Here is a 25156-nt window from a genome sequence, read left to right as displayed (position 1 = left end):
TTTGGTGCTGGCTTTTCAGCATTTTGAAGTACATGTTGTTAGCAATGCTTCAGAGACAGTTGTAAATGCTGATCACAGTCCTTCAAAGTTTCTGGAAAAGTTTCGGAACAAAGACGCAAGACTGTATCGGTGGAGTTTATTATTGCAACCGTTCAATTTACAAATTATACATGTGGCTGGATGAGAAAATTTGATTGCAGATGCGTTGTCTAGAGATTAAAATTCAAAAGAATTTGGATATTGACAAATGGAGAGTGGACTGGAATGAGCTCTATTTTACAAAAGACTTGTATGTATTTTCATGATTAATGTATGTACACTATAGTGTAATATTTTGTTTATATAGATAAATGTAGTAAGGAATAAGAAATGGTTGAAAAATGAAACCATCCTTTTGGAATTATGATGGTTCAGTTTTATTGGACAAGGAAGGTGGTGTGAGAAATGGATTTTAAAAAATATTTTTGGGGAATATTGTGTTATTCTGTGAGAAGGCTGGGTGTGTCGGGGGGGTGGGGGGGGCGTGTGTGTGTGTATGAATGATTTAATTAAACTGGGCAGAGATTAATAGGAAACAATTTGTCTGGGTGTTTAAAACATGAAACAGATAGAGGTATTAGGCTTGAGGTACAAGTAAAAAGGTTAGATCTAACATTTGAATTTTTAGATAAGTTGAGAATTTATTTGAATATCAAAGGAGTCAAAGGTGGAAAGGAACATGTTTGCACCTTGCAGGAGTTCTATAGGTAAACAGTAGTGGGGATATTATATTTTATTGACCCAAAATTAAAGGCAAGATAGAGACATGAAAGATTTTATATTTGGAAGGATTTGAGTTTCAAAGAGGTACAAGAACAATGAAATCTGAGATGAAAGGAGAAAAAAGGTATTTTAGAGTTACTGTGGAGAGCTTAGGGGGCTGTAGCTGTTTGAGCTGTTGGGCGGTTGAGCTGGAGCAGAGATGTAGCTATATCTGAAGCTGTGGCTAAGAGAGGATGCAGTCTGAATCAACCATCCATTCAAGCCAGGTAATAAGTCTCGGGCTGCAAAACGCAGTTTTACTCTGAAGTTTGGAATTTCACAGCAGAATGGAAGAGAGTTGCAGGTCTTGTAGTATGCCTTTATTGAAGCTACAGCAGTTTGCCTTGGGTAATATTACTGGATTTTTTTTTAAAGTTAAGCATCTATAAGGGACTGTTGCCTGGAAGGTGCTAGCTTGTGGGTCTGACCAAATAGCGTGTCTTTTTGGGAAATGCTTTGTAAGACTAAGTTTAACTGTGTATCTAATCTTGTGTGCTTAAGTTTTGTTTTATTCTTGTTAATAAAACTTTTACTTCTAATTTTTAAAATCCCATAAATGTTACTGGACTTCTTACTGCTGAGATCAGTACATCCCCTTCTCGTTTTAAGCTAAGTTTCTCTCTGGGGTTTGGATTATGCAGCAATTAACATCGGCTGTGGTCATAACAAAAAGTTGTAGTTAAAACTTAAACTATGAAGGAAAGAGTACTGACTGGGGTGCTTCAGGACTGAGTCCTGAGACCACTATATTTTCTATTTACAGAGAAGATATGATTCAGAAGTTCAATGCAAAATAGATCAAACTATAGGTAACAAACTAGGAGGGGCAGTGGAATTGGAACAGGCAGCTCATTGTTACAGGGTAAGTTGGATAAATTGTGTAAGTGGAAGAACATTGGCTGATGAAATTGAATGCAAACAAATGTGATATTTCTTTGAAGGAAAATAGATGATGCATGTATTTTATGAATGGAGTTGAAATAAATAAAGATGAAGCTGAAAGCCTTGGGCATATCCAATTAATGCAGAGTTGCAATCAACAAAGTCAAAAGAATAGCTAAAACAGTAGGCCGGAAAAGTTAACGCTCAAACTTTATAGTACTCTCATCAGACTACATTTTGAATATTCAATGTTCAACAAGAAACAAGAGACATTCAAGTGCTGGAGACAGTAAAAGAATAACCACGAGGCTGGTGCTGTGTCAGGCATTATGAGGAAAGATTGGAGAAACTTGGGTTTTTCAGCATGTTTAAGAGGCATCACAGATATGTGGAGATATATAAATTAAGATCTAGAAAAATTTCTATCTAGAATATGACTTAAAATTCAACTGCAAGAGTAGAACTCTAGGATATGGGTTTAAGCTAGCAATTTTAGGAATGATATCAGTAAATTCTTCTTCATACAAGTGACCAATGTGTGGAATGAACTTCCAAAAAGAGTAATAACCTTCCTTGAGAAAACTCTGATCACCAGAAGAGCACTTCACAACCTCTCAGTATTCTCACAAAGTAACTTTTCTCCTTGCTTTGATTCTCTCACATCATGGCAGGCTCTGCCGTTTGACTGCTCAAGTATGAAAACTGTGCCCCCCCCCCCGACCTTGCAAGCAAATATGCACATAATTATATAATTCTATCTTAAAAACAGCATTAATCCACCTAAAATAATCTGCAAATTACACAAATCCATGGCCCTCATAATATAATGGCCCGGGTTTTGCCGTAGAAATAACAGTGAAAGTTATCAACATTCACTGTTATTAAGGAGTAAATCAGACAGCAACTTCTAATATCCACACACAGATAAAAGTGGAAAACAGGAAACTATCTGAGTTGCGCTGCTTTCCAGAAGCTTCACCATAACATAATCCTGTTGAGACACTCAGCATTGAAATACATGGGAGGGCATGAATTTGCATTACTTATGTAATAGATAAAAAATAAAATAAAACACACCAAAGAAAATTGGGGCTTGTCCAAGTGTAAATAAATTTTTAATGGTGTGATAAGTTTTAATTTCTGCAGAACAACCTCACTGACGCTGAAGATTTACTTTTTAGAGCAAGGAGTTTCACTCCTTCAGATTTTAATTATTGGAGTTCTTAAAAAATTGTTTTTCTTTTATTTTACCTTTTAAAAAAATCTTCCCTGTTTATTTCTCTTTCTGTATATAATTTGGCATTGAATTAACTATTCTTTTTTACGTTTCCTGGTTTAGACTCGGGGCATAAAATTAAATTATGTAGCGCCATGAAGGCCAATCTGGCTTTCTCTGGAGTATGCTGCACTGTAAACCACGTGTTGTTCTCCAGGGATATGGGTGCATGCAGCTGCCGCACACTCACAGAGATAGCAGAGGAGTAGGTGACACGTCCACGCCAAGGCTGCAACAAGTTTGGGGACAGTGCCACTGGGTCTGCAGCACGACAGGAAGACGGAACACAGACTGCAGAGAGGGCACACTCCACATCATGACCTCTGCCAAGTTGGAGCCGGATCCCTCCTTACTTCTTGACAGTGACAGGGAGCTACCTGGCAATCAGCCAAACGCACCCAGCATCTCAGAGTGCATGCCCATTCAGTGTTCTCCTGTATATTGTTCCATTGAGCTCCTCATCTGAATCTAATGAAGTACTATTTGCCTGCCACCTCACCCTCTGGTGAAATGGCCATCAAACCATGTTTTCACCCAAACCTGACTGCAGCCCACTTGTGCACGGTGACTCACAATGTGCTGATTCCAACTCTATGCTAGCCTCAAAGGTGTTTGAGCTGGTGGCTGAGAGTATCAGATCAAATGACAGGGCCTCCTCAACCTTTTTATGCCATTCTATCTTTCCTCCTCCTGGGGCTCCCATGGCTGAGCAGGTGGCAGTTCGTGGGTGTCTGAAAGCAGGAACTCAGAAGAGGAAGGAAGGGCTGGATGGGAAGCAAGACATCTATAGTCACACCATGATAACAAAACTTGAAACTATAGTGAACGATGATGATAACAGTGATAGACTTTAAGAGGGCATAGGCAGACTGGTGGAATGGGAAAACATGTGGCAGATGAAATTTAATGCAGAAAAATGTGAAGTGGTACATTTTGGTAGGAAGAACAAGGAGAGGCTGAATAAAATAAAGGATACAATTCTAAAGCGGGTGTAGAAACTGAAAGACTTGGGAGTACATTTGCACCAATGATTGAAGGTGGCCTAAAAAGGCACATGTGTTTCTGGGTTTTGTAAATAGAGGCATAGAGTACAAAAGAAAGGGATTTATGACAAACCCTTATAACACTGGTTTGGCTTCAACTGGAATATCATGTCCAATTCTGGGCATTGCACTTTAGGAAGGATGTGAAGGTTTTTATACAGGGTGCAGAAAAGATTTACAAGAATGATTCCAGGAATGAGGGACTTCAGTTACAAGGATAGATTGGAGAACCTGGGGCTGTACTCCTTAAAGGGAAGGTTGACAGGAGATTTGATAGAGGTGTCAAAATCATGAGTTGATAAAGAAAAACTATTCTCTTTAGCAAAGGGATCAAGAACCAGAGGACACATGTAAAACTAAGATACAAAGAAATTTCTTCTGAGGGTAGCGAATGTCTGGAATTCTCTACCTGAGAGTTGTGGAGGCTAGATCACAAAGTATTTAAGGAGGAGGTAGATAGATTTTTGAAATATCAGGGAGTTGAGGGCTATGAGGAGCTGGCATGAAAGAGGAGCTGAGGCCTGGGGCAGATCAGTCATGATCTTACTGAATGGCGGGGCAGGCTTGAGAGGCCGATGGCCTACTCCTATTTCTTATATGTTCTTATGACACAGATTTAAGGTGATTGGCAAAAGAATCAAAGGTGACATGAGGAAAAACATTTCTACACAGCAAGTGGTTAGGATCTGGAATGCACTGACTGAGAGTATGGCAGAGGCAGATTCAATTGTGGCTTTCAAAAAGTAATTGGTTAAGCAGCTGAAGATGAAAACAATTGCAGGATTATGGGGAAAAGGTGAGGAAGTGGGACTAGCTGAAATGCTCTTGCACAGAACCAGCATGAACTCAATGGAGCTGAAATGCTCTTGCACAGAACCAGCATGAACTCAATGGGCCAAATGGCCACCTTCTGTGTTAGAAACATTCTATGATTCTATCAACATGTTTATCATGTCAGATGGCAAGATAAGGGTTTACTGGGAGTTGAGAAGGGGCATAAGGCAGGAATGTGCCATCATCCACAATGTCTTCAGCGATGTCAGATGCTGCAAGTCCTGTTACAGCTGATCATAACAATGATTTCCAGGAGATGCATATGTCCTTGTCCCTTGCCAGCTCTGCTTCAATCTATTGTGTCCTGCAAGAGAGAGGGCAGAATGCCAGTGGTTGTGAAACACTACGTTTGTTGCTGTGCCTGCCATAGCTGAGTAGCTGGGGGTACGTGAATGCAGTAAGAGTTCGGTGTGAGACTTGCAGACTGGTAGATGTAAGGTTGAGGTGGATGTCTGGATGTTGTGCATGAGTCCTGAGCACCAGGGAGTGCTGCTGGGTGAGTGATTGTGCGGGGGGGGGGGGAAGAGGTCTGGTGCATTGAGCAGCATGAGAGGTTGGTGGTGTGGTGAGATGGAGATGGCATGGGATAGATGCATTCACTGATGTTGACCATTTACAGAGGTTAGACCTCTTGTGGCACTGCTTCCAGGCCCATAGTCCAAAACTCCAGGGATTGGCCTTCCTGGCCACCTGCTCCCACCCCTCAAAGAGGATGGTCTTTGAGGATCTTCTGGCCCCATGCGGAGCCATGGCATCTCTCCACCTGACGACCTGCATCATTAATGCCTCCAGCTCTTTATGTGTCAGTCTGGATCTCTCAGTGTACCATGGTGTTCAATTTGCAAAAGATTCCATAGCAACAATCTTTATAAGCTGCTTCCCTTTAAGGGGCAGCCTGCCTTTAGAAAGAACAGACAGCCTGTACCATGTAGTCTGCAGCAACACTGTCAGGGCCTCCTACTTTGCATCTCTGAGGAGATAATCAGTGGTGGAGGGGCACAACTAGTGCTAAAATCATTGAGAGGAGGTGGGTAGATGAATTTTGTCTTACCCATCTTGATCTGAATGTGTGAGGGCACGCCACAAACTATGATCCACACGTCCATAAATCTGGGCAGATGGATTTTGTGTCCTGCGTATCTCAGTAACAGTTCTTCAATCTGAGTGATTAAGGAGAAACACTGTTGCCTGCCCTGTTTACACAGGTACAAGATCCCTGTATTATTTTGGATCTCTCATTGACAAGCCGCAGTGCAAGAGCCCACAGAAAGTCTCTGGCATGTGCAAGTATAATGAACAGCTAATGCCATTTGTCATCGCTGACCACAAAATCGGGGTCATCGTACTTTACATAACAGAAAACAGTGTATCTGCTAACTCAGCCGCAGGAGATCTGCTAGTATCCCAAATAAAATTTACAAATTGTTCTAAGTTGATACTATTATATGGAATTTTACAGAACTGTATTGTACAGTTTTACAGAATCTGTCAGGGATAATCTTGGGATAAAATTGTTAATAGGTCATTCCTTAAACTATTTTATATACAAATGATTTAACATAGTTCTTAAGGGGGTTCTGATAAACAAAAAGAGCAAAATATTACTTAACTACAATCATTTCATGTAAGAAAATTACAGCAATTACTATAGTGCAGATTCTGCATAATGTCTCCCAAATTTATTGTTTGGAATGAAAACTGCCCTTTCCTGAATCTTGAGATCTAGCTTGCAAACAATACTAGATTGTTGGTTCTTTTGAATTGGTTACATTGGTTTTCCTTTATTCACTTATGGAAATAAACTCCTGTTTTTATATGCTCCTTATATATTTAGTTTTGTAATAATACTACAATTTATAAATATTAGTAATGTTTATAAATATCCTATGTACAAATGTATATTTCATGATAATGACATATAAGATGGAGTCAAGTTTAAATATGGTGTTAGAACAAAAGTATAAACAATGGGACATACAAAGGGAAGTGTAGGGACTAATTAGTAAAGGTTAAGCGATGAAAGCTAGAGCAGCCATTTGAGAAGCTGAAGTTGAGAGTCTTACACATGGAGCGACGGTAGAGGGCCTTCATTTTGTCTTTATCCTTCGGTCTGTTCCTCATAAAGGGCAGCCTTTTCAGTGCAGCCACTTTTATTTCAGAGCATGTGATATAAAGGAAATTGGGAAATGAAAACAAAGAAAAGGGAGGGAAAACAGATGGAAGTTAAATGCTGAAACTAGAGACAGAAACAAACATGCTTCCTAAGTTTCAGCTGATTAATCTATGCTTATGACTTCTATACAAATGTTACAATGTTTCTATTGAATGGAACTGCTTCTATAATGTGTGCAGTACAGAACAAAATAGGTTTGTCAGGAGTCCTTATTGATTAATACTAAATATTTTAAAAATTAAATGATCAAGATTTAAGACAATGTTTTAATAAAAGTTTAACATTGAGAGTTTATCAAAACTACTAAAAATTGCAAATGTTTCATTACAAGCTTTTGAAGAACAATGAGTCTATCTATATTCAGTTTACAATCAAATTTCTGTCATGCTCCTGAAATTTCATTTTTTAAAATTCAACACTAAATAGATATACAATTCAATTTTGATTCAATATTCTTTTTACGGCTCAAACCATTTTTTGTTTTCATCAAGGTATATTTATATTTGATGTTGCTTCAAAGCAAAAAGGAGTTTAGTGTACTCACTGCTACTCTTCTTAGCTGTCTGGCCATCTTCAAGAGAGTTAGAACCCACAGAAGAGCTATCTTGACTATCTTGATGAGGCAGTTGAAGGAATCCATCACTTGATTCTGACCTGGTTGGGGTGCTTGTCAGAGATTTAATGCGTTCTCGGTTTCCCTCCTTTTTGTGTTTTATTAACTTTTTCATCTTTATTGCAATCCAATTCCCTCGTCTGGAATAAAGGAACAAATCTCTGCATCAACAGTCACCTTAAACTGATGTGCAAGGAGACAAATAATAAACTAAATTATTTATAGAACTGTCTCTTCACGTTGTAACCTGTGTTTTGCTAATATTTTTCAAATAAATTATATACCTGATTAGAAGAGCAATGATCAAAATATTATCAAGTACAAAATGCAATTTGGTAATTTTTATATGCATGGTTAAAATGTACATTAATGAAGTGGGAATCAAATGCAACTACTACAATGGAGCATTTCACTTACTGCAAATAAATTCTGTTCATACCTTCGGGGGGGTGAAGGTTCGTAGAATTTATACTGATCCATAATCTTCTCTTCTAGTTTCTCCTTCTGTCGTCGAAGTTCATTGAGTTTATCACTTTGGGTTAAGAGAACAAAACAAAATGATCATTCATGGTTTGAATTTTTATTCGTACACAAAGGTTCAATGAAAGTTCTTCAGGTGTATTCAAAAGATTTTACTTATATCAAATATACTTGGTTTACTAACGTGAAACTTAAATATTTGTCAATGTCTGAAAATGTCAGAACAAGGGGAGGTATTCAAGGAAGAAATGGAATTAAAGGTTCACAATAAATGTTCCCATAAAGAAGAACGGTGAATTCAAGGTTCCCTCTAAGCTGTGTGGGTGTGCAATCATGCAGCAATTGAGAATGTGCCATGCAGGGAACAAACAAGCACAAGCAACACTCCCTTTAAGATGTGCAGGTGTAGCCACACAACAATCTTAAAGGGACCATGCGGTGCAACAAGCCGACTGCACACAACAAACAAAAGTAACAGGGACACTGGTGGAACTCCCAAATCTAGAACCCCCAAGATATCAAAGAGCTTTTTTTCCCCCATTTGTTCATGGGATGTAGGTGTTACTGGCAAGGGTATATGTCTTTGAAGGGAACTTGCAGGTCATGGTGTTCCCATGTGTCTGCTGCCTTTATTTTTCTAGGTGGTAGAAGTCACGTGTTTGTACGGTACTGTAATAGGAGCGTTGGCAAGTTGCTACAGTGCACTTTGTAGTTCATACACACTGTTGCCATGTTGCACTGGTGGTGAAGGGAGTGACTGTTTAAGGTGGTGGATAGGGGGCCAATGAAGCAGACTACTTTATTCTGGATGGTGTCAAGAGTGTTGTTGGAATTGCATTCTTCCAGGCAACTGGAGTGTATTCCATTATACCCCTGGGGCTGGATTTTATGATCGTGCACCAACAGTGGGTCCTGCACCCTTAAATTGTCGGGTTCCAACTTCCAGGTTCGCCATGCAAGCACGTGCAGCAAAATCTAACTGCCAAGTGGCAAGGGCGGGTGACAGTCATCCCACCCAATGCATTCCGGAAGGCAGGAGTTAAGCACCGAATCTTGCTGCCGTGATCCGGAAACAAGTCAGGCCAGACCTTTAAATGACCCCTGGTCAACATTCAGTGTCAGGTGAGCCCTGAAAGAATCCTGGAGGGAAAGGAGCTGTTGACCAGGGACAGGTTGGCGACTGTCCTGGACAGGCAAAATGAGTGCATTGCAAATGTGATTGTTGTGATGCGCTCTGAACTGCACACCATTGCCCTGGCTCTGAACTCAGGCCCAGGGCAACAGGGAAACTGGGAGCTTGGTCACCCACCAAGCTTGTGGAACCTCACTGGTTGGCAGGAAGGACCAACTAGTCCCAGTGGTGGGGGATGAGCAGCTGCAAACTCCATCTGTTTGTTCCTCTTCTGGCGGTGGCGTAGTGTTATTGTCACTGGACTAGTAATCCAGATACCCAGGGTAATGCTCTGGGGACCCAGGCTCGAATCCCACCATGGCAGATGGTGAAATTTGAATTCAATTAAAAAAATTTGGAATTAAAAGTCTAATGATGACCATGAAACCATGTCCATTGTCGTAAAAAAAAAATGCCCAGCTGGTTCACTAATGTCCTTTAGGGAAGGAAATCTGCCGTCCTTACCTGGTCCGTCCTACATGTGACTCCAGATCCACAGCAATGTGGTTGACTCTTAAATGCCCTCCGATATGGCCTAGCAAGCCACTCAGTTCTCAAGGGCAATTAGGGTTGGGCAACAAGTGCTGGCCTAGCCAGTGACACCCACATCCCATGAACGAATTTTAAAAAAAACTCAAGGGGGCAGCATCTCCTCCATCCAGAAGCCATTGACACAGCCCTCGACCAGTGCCATGACAACTGAAGACTCAAGTGCATCTGTGCAACAGTCTCCTGAACTGGCCAGCACCTCGGGATCTAAGCCCTGCAGAGGAAGCCCGTCCAGGGCAAGGGAGGTGGCAGATCAGACGTCTCTCTCCACTGCAGCTGCAAGTGATGGGGGACTACTGTGCCAGAGCACATGTAAACATTTTTGTCATTATTCACATTACTCACAATGAGGGGCACACGGGTGAGAACTACCACTAACAATGTGTCTTGTTTGTTAATCGTTCTCATTAAACTGCAAAATCACATTCCTTCATCCATGTGTTCCAAATTTGAGGTAGGGCCAAAGAACATACATAGTCCTGTGGGTTATTGGAGAACTGTGGCTTGTGAGGGCTTCGGGAGTTGCTTATTGTAATTGCGAGATGGGGGGGTATCTTTCTTCTTATTTGTGATGTTGGTGTCTTGCAGGGCTCTACACAAGCCGCTGCTGTGTTAAAGCTTCCCTAGTCTCACAGCCATCTGCCCGCTCGCAGCTGGGCACACACCGTGGCATCGCCATGTTCCCCTGCCTCATCCTTGCCTTCGTCCTCAAGTGGCTGTTCCCTTTCTGGGCCTCTCATCATTCTCCAAAGTGTCTCCTCATTGAATAACTATGTTGTGGAGGACACAGCTGACCACAACCGTCAGGGAGACCTGAGGGGGAGTACTGCAAATCACCTAGTGACCTGACAAGGCAAACAAAATGCATTTCAGAAGGCTGATGGTCTGCTCCACAATGGCTCTGGTGCTGGCATGACTGTCAATAAACTGTCTCTCTCCCTCAGTTCTTGGGACCCTCCCAGACATCATTAGCCATCTCGTTAGAGGATAACCCTCATCTTCCAGAAGCCAACCCTCCAATGCACCAGGCCCGGTCAAAAGAGCCAGTGTTGCAAATTCCTAAGGATGTAAGCATCATGGCTGCTGTCTGGAAATCTGGCGCATACCTGCATGACACATGTTTGTGGTCACACACAAGCTGAACATTGACTGTTTGGAAGCCCTTTCTATTGACGAACACACAGGGCTGCCCTGTAGGAGCCTTGATGGCTACGTGGCTCCCTCCACCTCAGGGAAACCAGAAAAAGCTGCAAATCCTCAGGTCCTCTCCATCTGGCACATCGTTGGTGAAAGCAATGTAATTCCTGGCCCTCCAGAACATTGCATCAATAAAAACCTTGATGCAGTGATGTGCTACTGTCTATGTTATCCCTGTCAGGTCCTGGATACTGCTTGATAGGACCTTGTAACGAAAAAGATGAGCGCCACTGTCACCGTTAGGACGACAGGCATCGGGTGGCTCCCAAGGTAGTGACGTAATCTCTCCAGAAAGTAGCTTGCAAAGGGATGTGACAGTTGCCTGAGAGAGCCTCAGTCTTCTTTCGCACTGAGTTTCTGTCATCTCGAGGTAGCTGTAGCACTGCCTGTACACCCTCAGTGCTGTGTAATATCTTCAATGCCTGTGAGGAGCCTCTCCAGGCTCCACCTTACCATCAGGACCTTGTGATACTGTGTGTTCCCATCCTGAGGAGCCACTGCTTCCAGGGCCTCCCTCTGATCTCTGCATTCTCCCACCCTTCTTCTCCTCCTATACCTCCTCTCCTCACTGGAAGTTGTGCCTCCTACTGACACCACAATCCCTTTCTGTGTAGGAGAGATTACAACACTCAACCTTGGTTGATGGAGAGAATGGAGGTTTCTGAAGACCCTCCCCAATGAGAAGGCAGTCCTTCTAAAGATATATAATCCCAAACTCTGCAGGATCCACTTAAATGAGCACTCCCTACAATCGGTTTCTGAACTGCAAAGCTGAGACCCTGCTCTTAGCTGCAGTTTAAAAACCACGCTAACAAGCCTAAAAAAGAGTTTCAGACCTTGAAGGCGTTTTATTGCCTTCTGCCCCTATTATTGCACTCTGCACACCTGTTAATTGCCTCAATAGGCATTTAAATGGACATTTAAATAATGCAGGCAGGTTCCTGACCTTTTAAGCCGCCCACGCATGGTATTACCCAAAATGAGCATGATGACATCGGGAATGCCACCCAACGTCACCACGCCCGATATTACGCTCCACGAAGCATAAAATTCAGGCCCTGATTTGAGTTTATTAGACGGGCTTTGGGGAGTCAGCTGAGTTACTTGCTGCAAAATCCCAGTCTCTGACATGATCTTGTAGTCACAGTTATTCAGGCAGGGGGTTCAGTCAAGTTTCTGGTAAATGGTGATCTCCAGGACATAGATGGTGGGTGATACAGAGTAGGATAAAGCAAACAAAAGGAAACTTATATCAGATACTAACAGCTCAATAGTGCAGAAAATCTGCAGCTGTATAGAAAGTATAGGGGAGAAATTAAAAAATGAAATCAGGAAAATAAAGAGAGGACATAAAAAACTGGCAAGTAAAATCGAGGAAAACTTGAAGATTTTTTATTTATATCAAGAGGATAACTAAGGATAGAGTAGAAATCGATTAGAAACCAAAATGGTAACGTGCGTGTAGGGGCATGGTTCTTTATGAATATTTTTGCGTCTGTATTCACAAAAGAGGAAGATGATGCAGACACTATGTCTAAAGAGGAGTGTGAAATATTGGATGGTGTAAACAGAGAGAGAGAGCAAATATTAAGGGGTTTGGCATCTTTGGAAGTGGCTAAACCGCCAGGCCAGATAAAATACATGTCAGGCTGCTAAGTGAAACAATGGAGGAAATAGTGACCCCCTGACCATCATTTCCCAATTCTCTCTGGCTACAGGCATGGTACCGGAGGAATGGAGACTGCTAACATTGTTCCAGTGTTTCAAAAGGGAGGCAGGGATAGACCGCATAATCAAAAGCCAGTCAGCTTATCCTTAGTGGTGGGAGAATTACTGAAAGCATTTCTGAGGAACAGTGTAAATAGTCTTTTAGAAAGGCATAGATTAATCAAAGGCAGTCAGCATGGAAGTATTTAGGCAAGGCTGTGTCTGGCTCATTTGATTTAATGCTTTGAAGAGGTAACATGTAGGGTTGTTGAGAGTAGCACATTTGACATAGTCTACATGGATTTTAACATGGCTTTTGACAAAGTCCTATATGGCAGATCGGCCAGAAAATGCAAACCCATAGGTCCAAGGATAAATAGCAAGTTTAATCCAAAATTGGCTGTGGTAGAGGGCTGGTTGACAGGTGTTTTTGTGACAGGAAGGTTGGTTCCAGTGGGGTCCCATAGTGCTCAGTACTAGATACCTGCTTTTCGTGGTATATATAAATGATTTAGATTTAAGTGTAGGTGCCATGATTTGATAAGTTTGCAAATGATAAAATAATTTGTTGTGTAGCTGATAGTGAGGAAGAAAGACTACAGAAAGATCTCATTGGACAGAAAAGCAGCAAATGGAATTGAATCCGGAGAAATGTGAGACAGGGCAACCAGAGCAATAAATGGTAGAATGCTGAGAAGTGTGGAGGAACAGAGGGACCTTGGAGATCCCTGAAGGTAGGACACGTAGATATGGTGGTTAAGAAAGCATGCAGGATACTTTTCTTTATTGACCGAGGCATAGAATATAAAAGCATGAAGGTTATGTTAGAACCGTATAAAACACTAGTCAGGCCACAGCTAGAAAACTGTGTATAGTTTTTAGAGCTGCATTACAGGAAGGATGTGGTCACAATAGAGAGGGTGCAGTATTTATGAGGATGTTGCCTGGAATGGAGAATTTTAGCTATGAGCAAAAATTGGATACGTTGTGATCGTTTCCTTTGTGTTATGATCTCAGTAGAGACCAGTAACTTTTTTATTTTAAGTAGACAAAATCTGAAATCCCAGTTATTTGCTAAAAGAATAAAGCCAAAAGATTCAATGGTTTAAAACAGAAACATTTCTACTATACAAGAGTCAAAAAAGCAAACACTAAAAATCATCTATCCTATACTCTAAAATCCAGAATTAACAGGAGTTAAACATGAACTAATAGTCAAGTTGTGGTTGAACGCAAACTATGAATTACACATTAAATGGCAGATACAACTAAGATAGATCTTACGACTTGGCTCAGAGGTCCACCCAGATTTTAGTGATTACATTCAGTCACAAAGCCCTTCAAACTCTCTTTCTCACAAATAATTTCAGCTCCGATCCTTCTAGGTGCTAGTCTAATCCCCAGCTGACAGCGGCGCACAACCAATCCAATTCCTTGGGTACAAATGGCACATGTCTGGAGAACTTGCTCAACTCAGTCTGGATGGGTTAGACCCACCAATGTTATCTTCAAGAAACAGAAACAGCTGCAGCAACTTATTCTCAGCTTCTGGATTCTTTCTTCTTTGGTCTTCTTCAGTTGCCAGTACCACTCATTACCAGTAGACTCATTAACTGCTGCTGCCAACCTGGACTGATCTGTATTCTTTTATATCTTTTAAACAGGTTCAGTTTGCCAGAAAATTTGATTTCCAAACCTCACCATGTTTTTATTTCCTTCGAAACTGGGAACATCACTTTCCTTTCTATGTTTACCTGTTCTGTTTCCCTTTCTGTTCTCTTTTCAGTTCAGTATCTGTTTTAGTTTAAAAACACAGACGCCCTCACATTTGGAATTGAAGAGTCTGAGAGAAGATTTAATTGAAGTGTATAAAATTATGAGGGACTTAAATAAGGGTAGATAGGAAGGACCTAAGTCCATGAGCTGAGAGGTCAGTAACCAGAGTATAGATTTGAAGTAATTGGCAGAATGATTAGAGGGGAGTTGAGGAGAATTCTTTACACAGAGGGTGTTGGCAGTTAGAACCCACTGCCTGAAAGGGTGGTAGAAGCAGAAAACTTCATTATATTTAGAAAATACTTTGATATACACCTGAAGGGTTGAAACCTACAGGGCTATGGACCAAGAGCTGGAAAGTGGGATTAGGCTGGATTGCTCATTTTCAGCTGGCATCGACAATCTAGGCTGAATTGCCTCTGCCTGTGTAATAGACATTTTATGATCCTATGAACTAGGCACTAACAGTTACTTTTTCTCCAAAGCCTCCTAACAGTACTTTGTGAAGAAAGGTTGAAAAGCTAGAAAGTCAGTTATGCACAAAGAAAAGCTAACTAATAAGCCCATTTCATCATCTTCCTATTAAATTCCGTACTTACATAAATCCCAACTGATACTCAAAAAGGTAATTTGGAATTAGAACCTTGTACCAACCACAAAGAAGTATGCCAAGAACCTGCATGGAACATTCTTATGTTATACATTTAATGCCATGCAATTCCTTCTACCTCCATGACGATAATGTACACGTGCATAAACCTGATGTACATGAAAGGAAATGTAGAACTTAAAGGTCATAAGGACAAGCCCAGCAATTACAGACCAGTCAGTTTAACTTCAGTAGTGGGTATTATGATACAACCGATGGTAAAGGTGGAGTTGTTCAAAACCCAGAGGAAAGCTTGAAACAACTGCTATAATTCATGTTAGCAATTTGTATGTTTCGAGATGCAGGCTTTGAACTCAAGTAGTAATAAGACCACCGAGTCTCAAGAGATTTTTATGAAACTAAACTAAACATTTATTAATAGAAGAAAGATTGTAAACACATACATACATCTACAAAATTACTAATACAATAACTATAAACATCCTCTAACTAATCTGATTCTCAGTTACACCCCCATTAAGGCAACAGTAAATCTTATAGATTTAAACAGGCACCTGGCAAATCACACCCTGGACAGTCACATTCAAAATGAGTTTCTTTCAGCTCTGGGCCCTTGCAGACAGCAGCTTGAGGCTTACAGGCTGGAGGCTTCTCATACTTGTTGGATCTCAAAATGCCTCTACCTTACACACAATCTCCTTTATACATATCTTTCTCTTTAATGTAAATTTTCCATTGTATCACTAGGCTTTTGACTTTAACTCTTCTAACAGTAACATCCTTCCATCCCATCAATTTTATTAAGCTGAAAGTAAGTAAACACATTGCTTGGTATCTTCTAGCTAGGTGTAAGATTTCACCTGTAGTTTTTAATGGATTCTTTTAACAAATGCAAAGTTACACTTTACCTTCCACCCTCCTTATGTTTTTGTAATTAACATCTCAAAACTACTGTACAATGAAGCACCGAGACTAGGTGGCTTTATTCCAATTAAGACACATACATAGACACAGACCCCATTAGAACTCTATTTAAAAAAAATAATTTCCAATAATATTATAGACATTAATGTCTCGTCATGACATGGGCAAGATTCTAGAAACAATTATTCAGGATAGAATTATTAGTCACATAGAAATACACGGGTTGATAAGGAAGAGCCAGCATAGATTTCTAAAGGGGAAATCGTCTATAACTAACTTGGAGTTTTTTGGAAGAGGTAACAGAAAAGGTCGATGAGGGTAATGCTGTTGATGTGGTGTACATGGACTTTCAAAAGGCATTTGATACAGTGCCACACAACAGACTTCCTGAGATATGGGGCCCAAAATTGCTCACAATATTCTAAATGTGGTCTGACCAGAGCCTTATAAAGCCTCAGCAGCACATCCCTGCTTTTATATTCTAGTCCTCTCGAAATAAATGCCAACATTGCGTTTGCCTTCCTAACTACCGACTCAACCTGCAAGCTAACCTTAAGAGAATTCTGGACTAGGACTCCCAAGTCCCTTTGCGCTCCAGATTTCTGAATTCTCTCCCCAATTAGAAAATAGTCTATGCCTCTATTCTTCCTACCAAAGTGCATGACCTCACACTTGCCCATGTTGTATTCCATCTGCCACTTCTTTGCCCATTCTCCTAACCTGTCCAAATCCTTCTGCAGCCTCCCTGCCTCCTCAATACTACTTGTCCCTCCACCTATCTTTGTACCATCTGCAAACTTAGCCAGGATGCCCTCAGTTCCTTCATCTACATCATTAATGTATAAAGTGAAAAGTTGTGGTCCCAACACTGACTCCTGCGGAACTCCACTAGTCACCGGCTGCCATCCTGAGAAGGATCCCCTTATCCCCACTCTCTGCCTCCTGCCTGACAGCCAATCTTCTATCCATGCTAGTACCTTGCCTCTAACACCATGGGCTCTTATCTTACTGAGCAGCCTCCTGTGCGGCACCTTGTCAAAGGCCTTCTGGAAGTCCAAGTAGATAACATCCATTAACTATCCTTTGTCTAACCTACTCGTTACCTCCTCAAAGAATTCTAACAGATTTGTTAGGCATGACCTCCCCTTGATGAAACCATGCTGACTTTGCCCTATTTTACCACGCACTTCCAAGTATTCTGAAATCTCATCTTTAATAATGGACTCTAAAATCTTACCAACGACTGAGGTCAGGCTAATCGGCCTGTAATTTCCCGTCTTTTGCCTCACTCCCTTCTTAAACAGGGGGGTTACATTAACGATTTTCCAGTCCTCTGGGACCCTCCCTGACTCGAGTGATTCCTGAAAGATCACCACTAATGCCTCCACTATCTCTTCAGCTATCTCCTTCAGAACTCTGGGGTGTAATCCATCTGGTCCAGGTGATTTATCCACCTTCAGACCTTTCAGTTTTTCTAGCACCTTCTCCTTGGTAATGGTCACCATACTCAGCTCTGCCCCCTGACTCTCTTGAACTTTGGGGATGTTACTCGTGTCTTCCACTGTGAAGACTGACGCAAAGTACCTATTCAGTTCCTCCACCATTTCTTTGTTCCCCACTACTACTTCTCCGGCGTCATTTTCCAGCGGCCCAATGTCCACTTTTGCCTCTCTCTTACCGTTTATATATCTAAAAAAAACTCTTGCAATCTTCTTTTATGTATTAATTATATATTAATGATCTAGATCTTGGTGTGCAGGGGGACAATTTCAAAGTTTGCAGATCATACGAAGCTTGGGATTGTTGTAAACTGCGAGGAGTACAGTGTAGAACTTGAAAAGGACATAGACAAGTTGGTAAGTGGGCAAATAGATGGCAGATGAAGTTCACGGCGGAGAAGTGTGAGGTGATGCATTTTGGTAGGAAGAACATGGACAGACAATATAAAATAAAGGGTGAAACTTTTGAAGGGGTTGCAGGAGCAGAAAGGCCTGGGTATATATATATATGCATAGATCGTTGAAAGTTTTTGGACAGGTAGAGAGAGCAGTTATTAAAACATATAGTATCCTGGGCTTTATTAATAGGGGCATAGAGTACAAAAGCAAGGATGCTATGCTGAATTTATATAAGACATACGTTAGACCTCAGCTGGAGTATTGTGTACAGTTCTGGGCGCCACATTTTAGGAAGGATGTGAACACATTGGAGAGAGTGCAGAAGAGGTTTACAAGAATGGTTCTAGGGGTGAGAAACTTGAGTTATGAAGATAGATTGGAAAGGTTGGGGCTGTTCTCCTTGGAGAGAAGGTGGCTAAAAGGAGATTTGATGGAGATGTTCAAAATCATGAGGGGGCTGGACAGGGTAGATAGGGGGCTGTTCCCACTTGTAAAAGGATGAAAACAAGACGGCACAGATTTAAAGTGATTTGCAAAAGAAAAAAATGTGGTATGAGAAAAAACTTCTTCACACAATGAGTGGTTTGGGTCTAGAATGCACGGCCTGAAAGCGTGGTGGAGGCAGGTTCAATCGAGGCATTCTAGAGGGCATTAGATGATTATTTGAATAGAATCAATGTGTGGGGGTATGGGGAAAAGGCAAGGCAATGGCAATAGGCCACAATGCTCATTTGAAGAGCTGGTGCAGACACGATGGCCTGAATGGCCTCCTTCTGTGCAGTTAAAATTCTGTGATTCTGTAAAGCATTTAACATTGAGTGCATGTAGTGTTGTAAGATTGTATGTTGTCTCATGAAGAGGTCTAGGGGCTTGTATGGTTGAACAACAACTGTTTATTAATAACATAACTATGTGCATATATACAGGATACAGTCCTGATTAGGTGCTATCTTCATGCTGACTTCTACCAGACTCACTACTACACTGTTACTCCAATGTGACTCTCTCTACATTATAATGTGGGCAGTACTGTTTCCCCAGTCCCACATTATCCCTTACAGTCCCGAATATTCTAATACTTCATGAAGTTGTTATCCCATCATAATTTGGGGTTAGGATGCAAATTATTGAAGTGCACTGAGCAACCTGTTACTGGAAACATTACTCGTTGCCGTCAGTCCAAGAAGTCTTCCACCTACAAACCAACTGAGCAACGTCATGTTTGAATTTCATTAGTGGTGTGATGTCAGGTACGTAGGCCATATATCTCAATGATTAGTTGATTGAATCAAACAAAAAAAAAATCCAAACAAAATCAAACAACCAGCTGTTCCTACTAGGCTGAGTACAGACCGTACTCAATCAGCTCATGCTCGCAAAACCCAAAGCAAAACGTCTAATGTTAGATGCGATTCTGCAATTAGGCAGCACTTGCTAAACAATCCTGAGTGCACTAATAACTTTACTAACAGCCTCAATTTAAAATATATGATTCTATTAACCAGCGATCATATTAAACAACGTTTCCTCTATTTATAAGGATCTGAAGACTCAAGGTTTAAGGAGCATTTTAGTAGATGATCCAGACTTAAGGAAATTATGGATCACGTTTGAGAAACATATTGAAGACAGCAGAGCAGGAAACCTGTCTTACTTTTCACTCCTGGTGACAAGATAATAGGACAATGTGTTCCTTTCAGTGTGACAAGTGGGCAGTGTTTTTAATTATCACATTGAAAGTATTTTCTCTCTTTCTACTTACATATACTGTCTTTGCTCCACATGGAATAGATCCTTACTTTCCATGCTCTGTTCTAACAATGACTTGTTGTGCAGCATTAATGTCTGGATCTGGTCTAGCAAATGTCGGTTTTCTTCCTCAAGATTCCCTTTTAATTGACTCAGGAGCTGCATGAAAACCAAAACATGGTGTAACATGTTTGCAAATTACAGGATAAAAAATTTCAGACATACCCCTTCGACACATGACAAGGCTCCGATTAAGGATAAAAAACAGTAGGTGCATTAATGACCTTAAATACCTCCCAACTATAAAGTGGCAAAAGGTCAATCAAGAGATACCATCTGAATTTTTGTCTGCAGCTCAAAAACTGACTACAGAATAGTAAAAATTGGCTATTATCTTACATTTCAAGTCAATAGCCATTCCTCCACTGAAATTATCAGTTTCATCATTGTACTTTTGCTGAAATTCAAATTTACTGCAGGAACAACAAAAAAACATCCAAACGACTTATTGCAGGGGTGCGGGGCATTGTGGTGTGATCTGAATTCAACTAAAATATATAATTCTCCTTACTAGCTTCAACAGGCAAATTAACAGGGAAGACTGCTGTACTTAGTGCTCTCAGATACCTGAAATTATCTTTTTTTCTGAGCCCTCTTATGATGCCATAGTGACTGACTTTGTAAGAGGTAATGCTGGAACAGGAAACCCCCAAATCTTAAAGTGCTGCTCTGTCAAAATTTGACTGGCAATTTACCAGGTAATTTGCCACTTTCAGAAACTTTGGGCATCTCCAGTGACTCAATGATAGCACTCTCACCTCAGAGTCAGAAAATCATGGGCTCCAGCTCCACTTCATAGACTTGAGTGCATAATCCTGGGCAATTTCAATGTAATTGAGGGAATTGGGAGTGCTTATCTTTTAGATAAGGTGTTAAACCATGGACCCAACTGACCCCACTGGTGGATATAAAAAATCCTATGACCCTATGAAAGTGAAAAGGTGAGTTCTCCTGGCCAATACTTACACAGCACTGATTGGGTGCAGAACAAATGCAAGGCAATGGGTAACAGCCAGAAGTTGTTGGTCAGTGTTTGGACCAACATGAAGGTGGAAGGATTGAGGTCCAATGGACAAGAGTTTCAGGAGCTAGGGAGGAAGTAAAAGAGCAAACTTCTAAAGTAGCAATATCTAGATTACTCTCAGTGCTATCTGATAATGAATATTGCAGCAGTAAGATAAAATAGATTAAAGTGTTGCTGAAAAAAATAGTTTTCAAGGAAGGGCTTCAGGTTTTTTTGGGGTAGTGGAATCAATCCTGGGGTAGAGGGCAACCTGTACAAGACGGAGGGTTGCACCTCAATAGGCCTGGGACCAATGGTCCTTGTGGGGAGCTGAACTAATGCTGTGAGGGAAAGAGTTTAAAAATGGTCCAGCTGGGGAAGGAGCATGATAATGAAGTATTAGAGAGGTGATACAAGGTGCATAGAGGACTGGGACAAAAAAAAACTAGAACAAAGAGTAGTTCTGAAATAGGAGAGATCAAACATGGGCACGTGAGGCTGACCAGCATGGGTTCAGAGTGCATGTGCATAAATGCCCGGGGCATGGTACGTAAGGTTGATAAGTTGCAGGCACAAGTAGCCACATTGGATTATAATATCGTGGCAATAATGAAGACCTGGCTTAAACAAAGAGAGGAATGGACTACAATATATTCCGGAAAAATAGGGATGGAAAAAAGGAAGGGGTGGTGGGAGTACTGATCAAAGATACTGTTACAGCACTAGAAAGCAATATTGTACTTGAGGGTTCAAAGAAAGAACCTTCTTGTTAGAATTAAGGAACAATATTAAGCTATTATGCTGCAGGGTGTACAGTGTAGGCCAAATAGTGGGAGAGAGATAGAGGAGTGAATTTGCAGGCCAAATGCAGGAAGATGGCATGAGCTCTAGAGTACTGATAGTCGGTGATTTCTATTACTTACTACAGATGGCAAAAAAACAGCATAAAGGGCAAAGAAGGGAAGGAATTCCTGAAATGTTCAGAAGAGGGCTTTTTATCAGCATGTTGCCACCTCAGTGAGGAAAGAAGTTGTGCTTGTTCTAATTCTAATAAATGAAATGAGGCAAGAGAAGCATGTTCCAGTTGGAGAGTATCTTATTAGGTTTAGAGTAGATATATAAAATTCAAGGAAAAATCAAATATTTAAATATTTAACAGGGGCATAGTTAATTTCATTAAGTTGAAAAGGGATCTGGCCCAGGTGGATCGGAATCAAAATTTGGCAGTTAAAACAGTAAATGGGCAACAGGAGATTTTCAAAGGCTACACACATTTCCACTAGAGTGAAAGAATGCGTGTCCTAAGTTAGAGCTTCCAGGCTGATTAAAGATAGAGAGATTGAAATGAAACAAAAAAGGTTATGATAAATGTCAGGTTCATAATTTAGTAGAGAATCAAGCTGAGTACAAAAAGGGGAAAGCTGAAAGAGGAAATAAGAGGGGCAATGAGAGTGTAAGAAAAAAGATTAGCAGTAATATAAAATTATTTTATAAATATATAAATAGTAAAAGGATGGTTAAAGGAAAGCTGGTACTGATTAGAGACCAAAAAGATTTCCTTCTGAAGGTGGAAGGCATGGCTTAGGTACTAAATGAGTACTTGGCATCCATCATCACTGAAGAGGATGCTACCAATGTCACAATAAGGGAAGAGGTAGTAGAGAAATCAGATTGGGTAACAATACATAAAATAGATAGTTTAAAAAAAGGGCTGATAGCATTCAAAGTAAAAACGTCCCCAATCTGATGGGATGTGTTCTCAGTGCTGAGTGAAGTAAGGGTGGAAACTGCATTTGATCTGGCCACACTTCCAATTCTCCTTAGATACAGGATGGTGCTAGAGGAGTGGAGGATTGCCAAATGTTATACCCCGTTCAAAAAAAGGCAAAGATAGATAAATTGGGCAATTGCACGCCAACCTAACGCTGGTTATGGAGAGACGTTTAAAGATGTTAATTTGGTATAAAATTAATTGGCACTTGGAAATATATAGATTAATAAATAAAGTCAGCATGGATTTGTTAAAAGCAAATCACGTTTGTCTAACTTGATTGAATTCTGTGAGGAAGTAACAGAGAAGATGGATGAGGGTAGTGTGGTTGATGCTGTGTATATAGTTTCAAAAAGTGTCTGATAAAGTACCACATAATAGACTTGTTGGCAAAGTGGTTGTCCATGGGATTAAAAGTTGTGTGGATGCAAGGTAGGCTAATGGACAGAAGCCAGGAAGTAATAGTGAGCATGTTCTTTTCAGACTGGAGGGAAGTATGCAATGGGATCCTCCAAGGGTTAATGTTGGGACCACTGCTCTTTTTGATATACATTTCCCAGATTTTGTGGTCAGTGGTGAAGGAACAACATTTCCTGTTCACCATGTTGACAGGTGCCCACCAAGATTTTGAGGGCTTTAGAGTGCAGACTTGCTCCAATTTGGCATCTGATTCAATGTGCTGGCCTCTACAGGTGATCTGTGGCATCTTTGAGCAGGAAACTCAAACCAGAGTGAAGAGTTCTCATTGAGACACATGTGGCTGCATTTTCCTGCAGGCAATTCTGTACATGATTTATGTTTCTTGCTTTACACTGCTGGTTTATATAAAGGTGTGAGGAGGCCAAGAAATAAATAAAAAATCCCTTTGGGGCAGTCCTGCCTCCAGATGACTTTTCCAGTGGCAAGCTGCCACGGGAAACAAAACCCACCAGTGGAGATGGTAAGTCAGTTAGGCCAATTAATACCCCACTGGGGGCAATTTTCAGACACCAACACCATGCTCCCCAGCATGGGACCAGCCCCCTGCTGAGACTAGAAGCCAGCAGCATCTTGAAGGCAGGCTCCCAAAATCCCCAGAGGATAATCAGTGCCTTCTTTCACTGGCCCAGTAATTGAGCTGCTAGTATGAAAAGGTCACAGACAGAACCAATCCTGTGGGTTTCCGCTCCACACTGATGGCTTTAACAGCAATGGGCCTGCTTTAATTTTACACTTTCAACAGATTTCTGAGAGAGCCTCCATTTTGAGGTGCACATAGGCTTGCCTGACCATCCAGTGTTGCAAGGCCTCTTGTTTGGACTCCTGCCAGCTATCCTTAATTGGACATAAATGTGATGGAGGCCAATTAGGGGCCCCACTCATGTAAAGTTGCAACGGCTATCACGGGGGCTCGCGATTCGCATTTGATCTCGATGAGGAGTTCCCGAAGTGAAATAAAGCTCGAGGAATACAGATGGGGTTGAGAGAGAGAGAGAGAGAGAGAGGTAAACAGGCAGGAAAAGTGAGAAAAAAAAATTTTTTTAGGTCTCCAATATTAACACTAATCTTGTGAGGTAATGAGTCTCAACATTTATAAAATTAATTATTTTAGGGCTGGAGAGGTTGTTACTTATCATGTTGTTAAAAATTCACTTAGTCCTGAATGTACCAGCCCTATCTTGTTCTGCTGACTTTGGTCACTAGTTCCCACTAAGTTGCAGCCATTACATTCAGCTCAGTGCTGAATCTATTGGGGGGATCGCAGCAGCAGAGGAGAGGTATATCACTCACAGCAACTTCCGGATATCTACTTTTTAAAAGCGCTTTCATGGGAGGTAAGCACACTTAACAAGGCAAGAATTTGTTGCTCATCCCTAGTTGCTCTTGAGAAGACCATAATGCTTCCTTGAACCGCTGCAATCCATCTGGTATAGGTACACCCATACAGTGTTGTAAAGAAGGGAGTGCCAGGTTTTTGACCCAGCAACATGGAAGGAACAACAATATACTTCCAAGTCAGGATAGTGTGTAGCTTGGAGGGGAGCTTGTAGGTCGTGTTGTCCCCATGCATCTGCTGCCCTTCTCCTTCTAGCTGGTAGAGGTCATGAGTTTGGAAGGTACTGTTGAAGGAAATTGGGCGAGTAGCTGCAGTGCATCTCGTAGGTGGTACAAACTGCTGCTACTGTGCATCGGTGGTGGAAGGAGTGAATGCTTAAGGCGGTGGAAGGTTTGTCAATTAAGAAGGCTGCTTTGTCTAAATGATGTCAAGCTTCTTGAGTGTTGATGCCACACTCGTCCAGGCAAGTGGAGAGTATTTCATCATTTCTGACTTATGCCTTGTAGATGGTGGACGTGCTCTGGAGAATGTCAAGGGGAGATGATTAGATTCTCTCTTGTTGGAGATGGTGATTGCCTGTTACCTGTGTGGCACAAATGTTACTTGCCACTTATTAGTCCAAGCCTGAATGTTGTCCAGGTCTTGCTGCATATGGGAATGGACTGCCCCAGTTTCTGAGGAACACAAGAACTAGGAGCAGTAGACCATTCGGCCACTCGAGCCTGCTCTGGTCATTCATGGCTGATTGGATTGTGGCTTCACCTCCACATAGCTGTCTGGCCGTTCCCCCATAACCCTTGACTCCCTTGTCGGTCAAATATCC

General features: G+C 41.3%; 1 protein-coding gene across 15 annotated transcripts in view; it reads right to left on the bottom strand.

Moving 5' to 3' along the window:
- The window catches only part of ccdc88ab (coiled-coil and HOOK domain protein 88ab), a 350607-nt gene that overhangs the window by 61357 nt on the left and 264094 nt on the right, over positions 1 to 25156 (bottom strand). For all 15 annotated transcript variants that reach the window (XM_078556951.1, XM_078556946.1, XM_078556945.1 and 12 more), the window contains 4 exons: positions 19697 to 19842; positions 8062 to 8154; positions 7554 to 7762; positions 6900 to 6983 (listed from right to left, as the gene is read on the bottom strand). In XM_078556951.1, coding sequence (XP_078413077.1) covers positions 6900 to 6983; positions 7554 to 7762; positions 8062 to 8154; positions 19697 to 19842 — 532 coding nt within the window. The remainder of the gene's footprint in view (positions 1 to 6899; positions 6984 to 7553; positions 7763 to 8061; positions 8155 to 19696; positions 19843 to 25156) is intronic.

Source organism: Cetorhinus maximus, chromosome 14 (genome assembly GCF_964194155.1).
Source record: "Cetorhinus maximus chromosome 14, sCetMax3.hap1.1, whole genome shotgun sequence".
In the NCBI taxonomy this organism is placed as follows: domain Eukaryota; kingdom Metazoa; phylum Chordata; class Chondrichthyes; order Lamniformes; family Cetorhinidae; genus Cetorhinus; species Cetorhinus maximus.
Note: the sequence above shows the minus strand (reverse complement) of the source record. Positions and strands in the feature narration are given on the sequence as shown.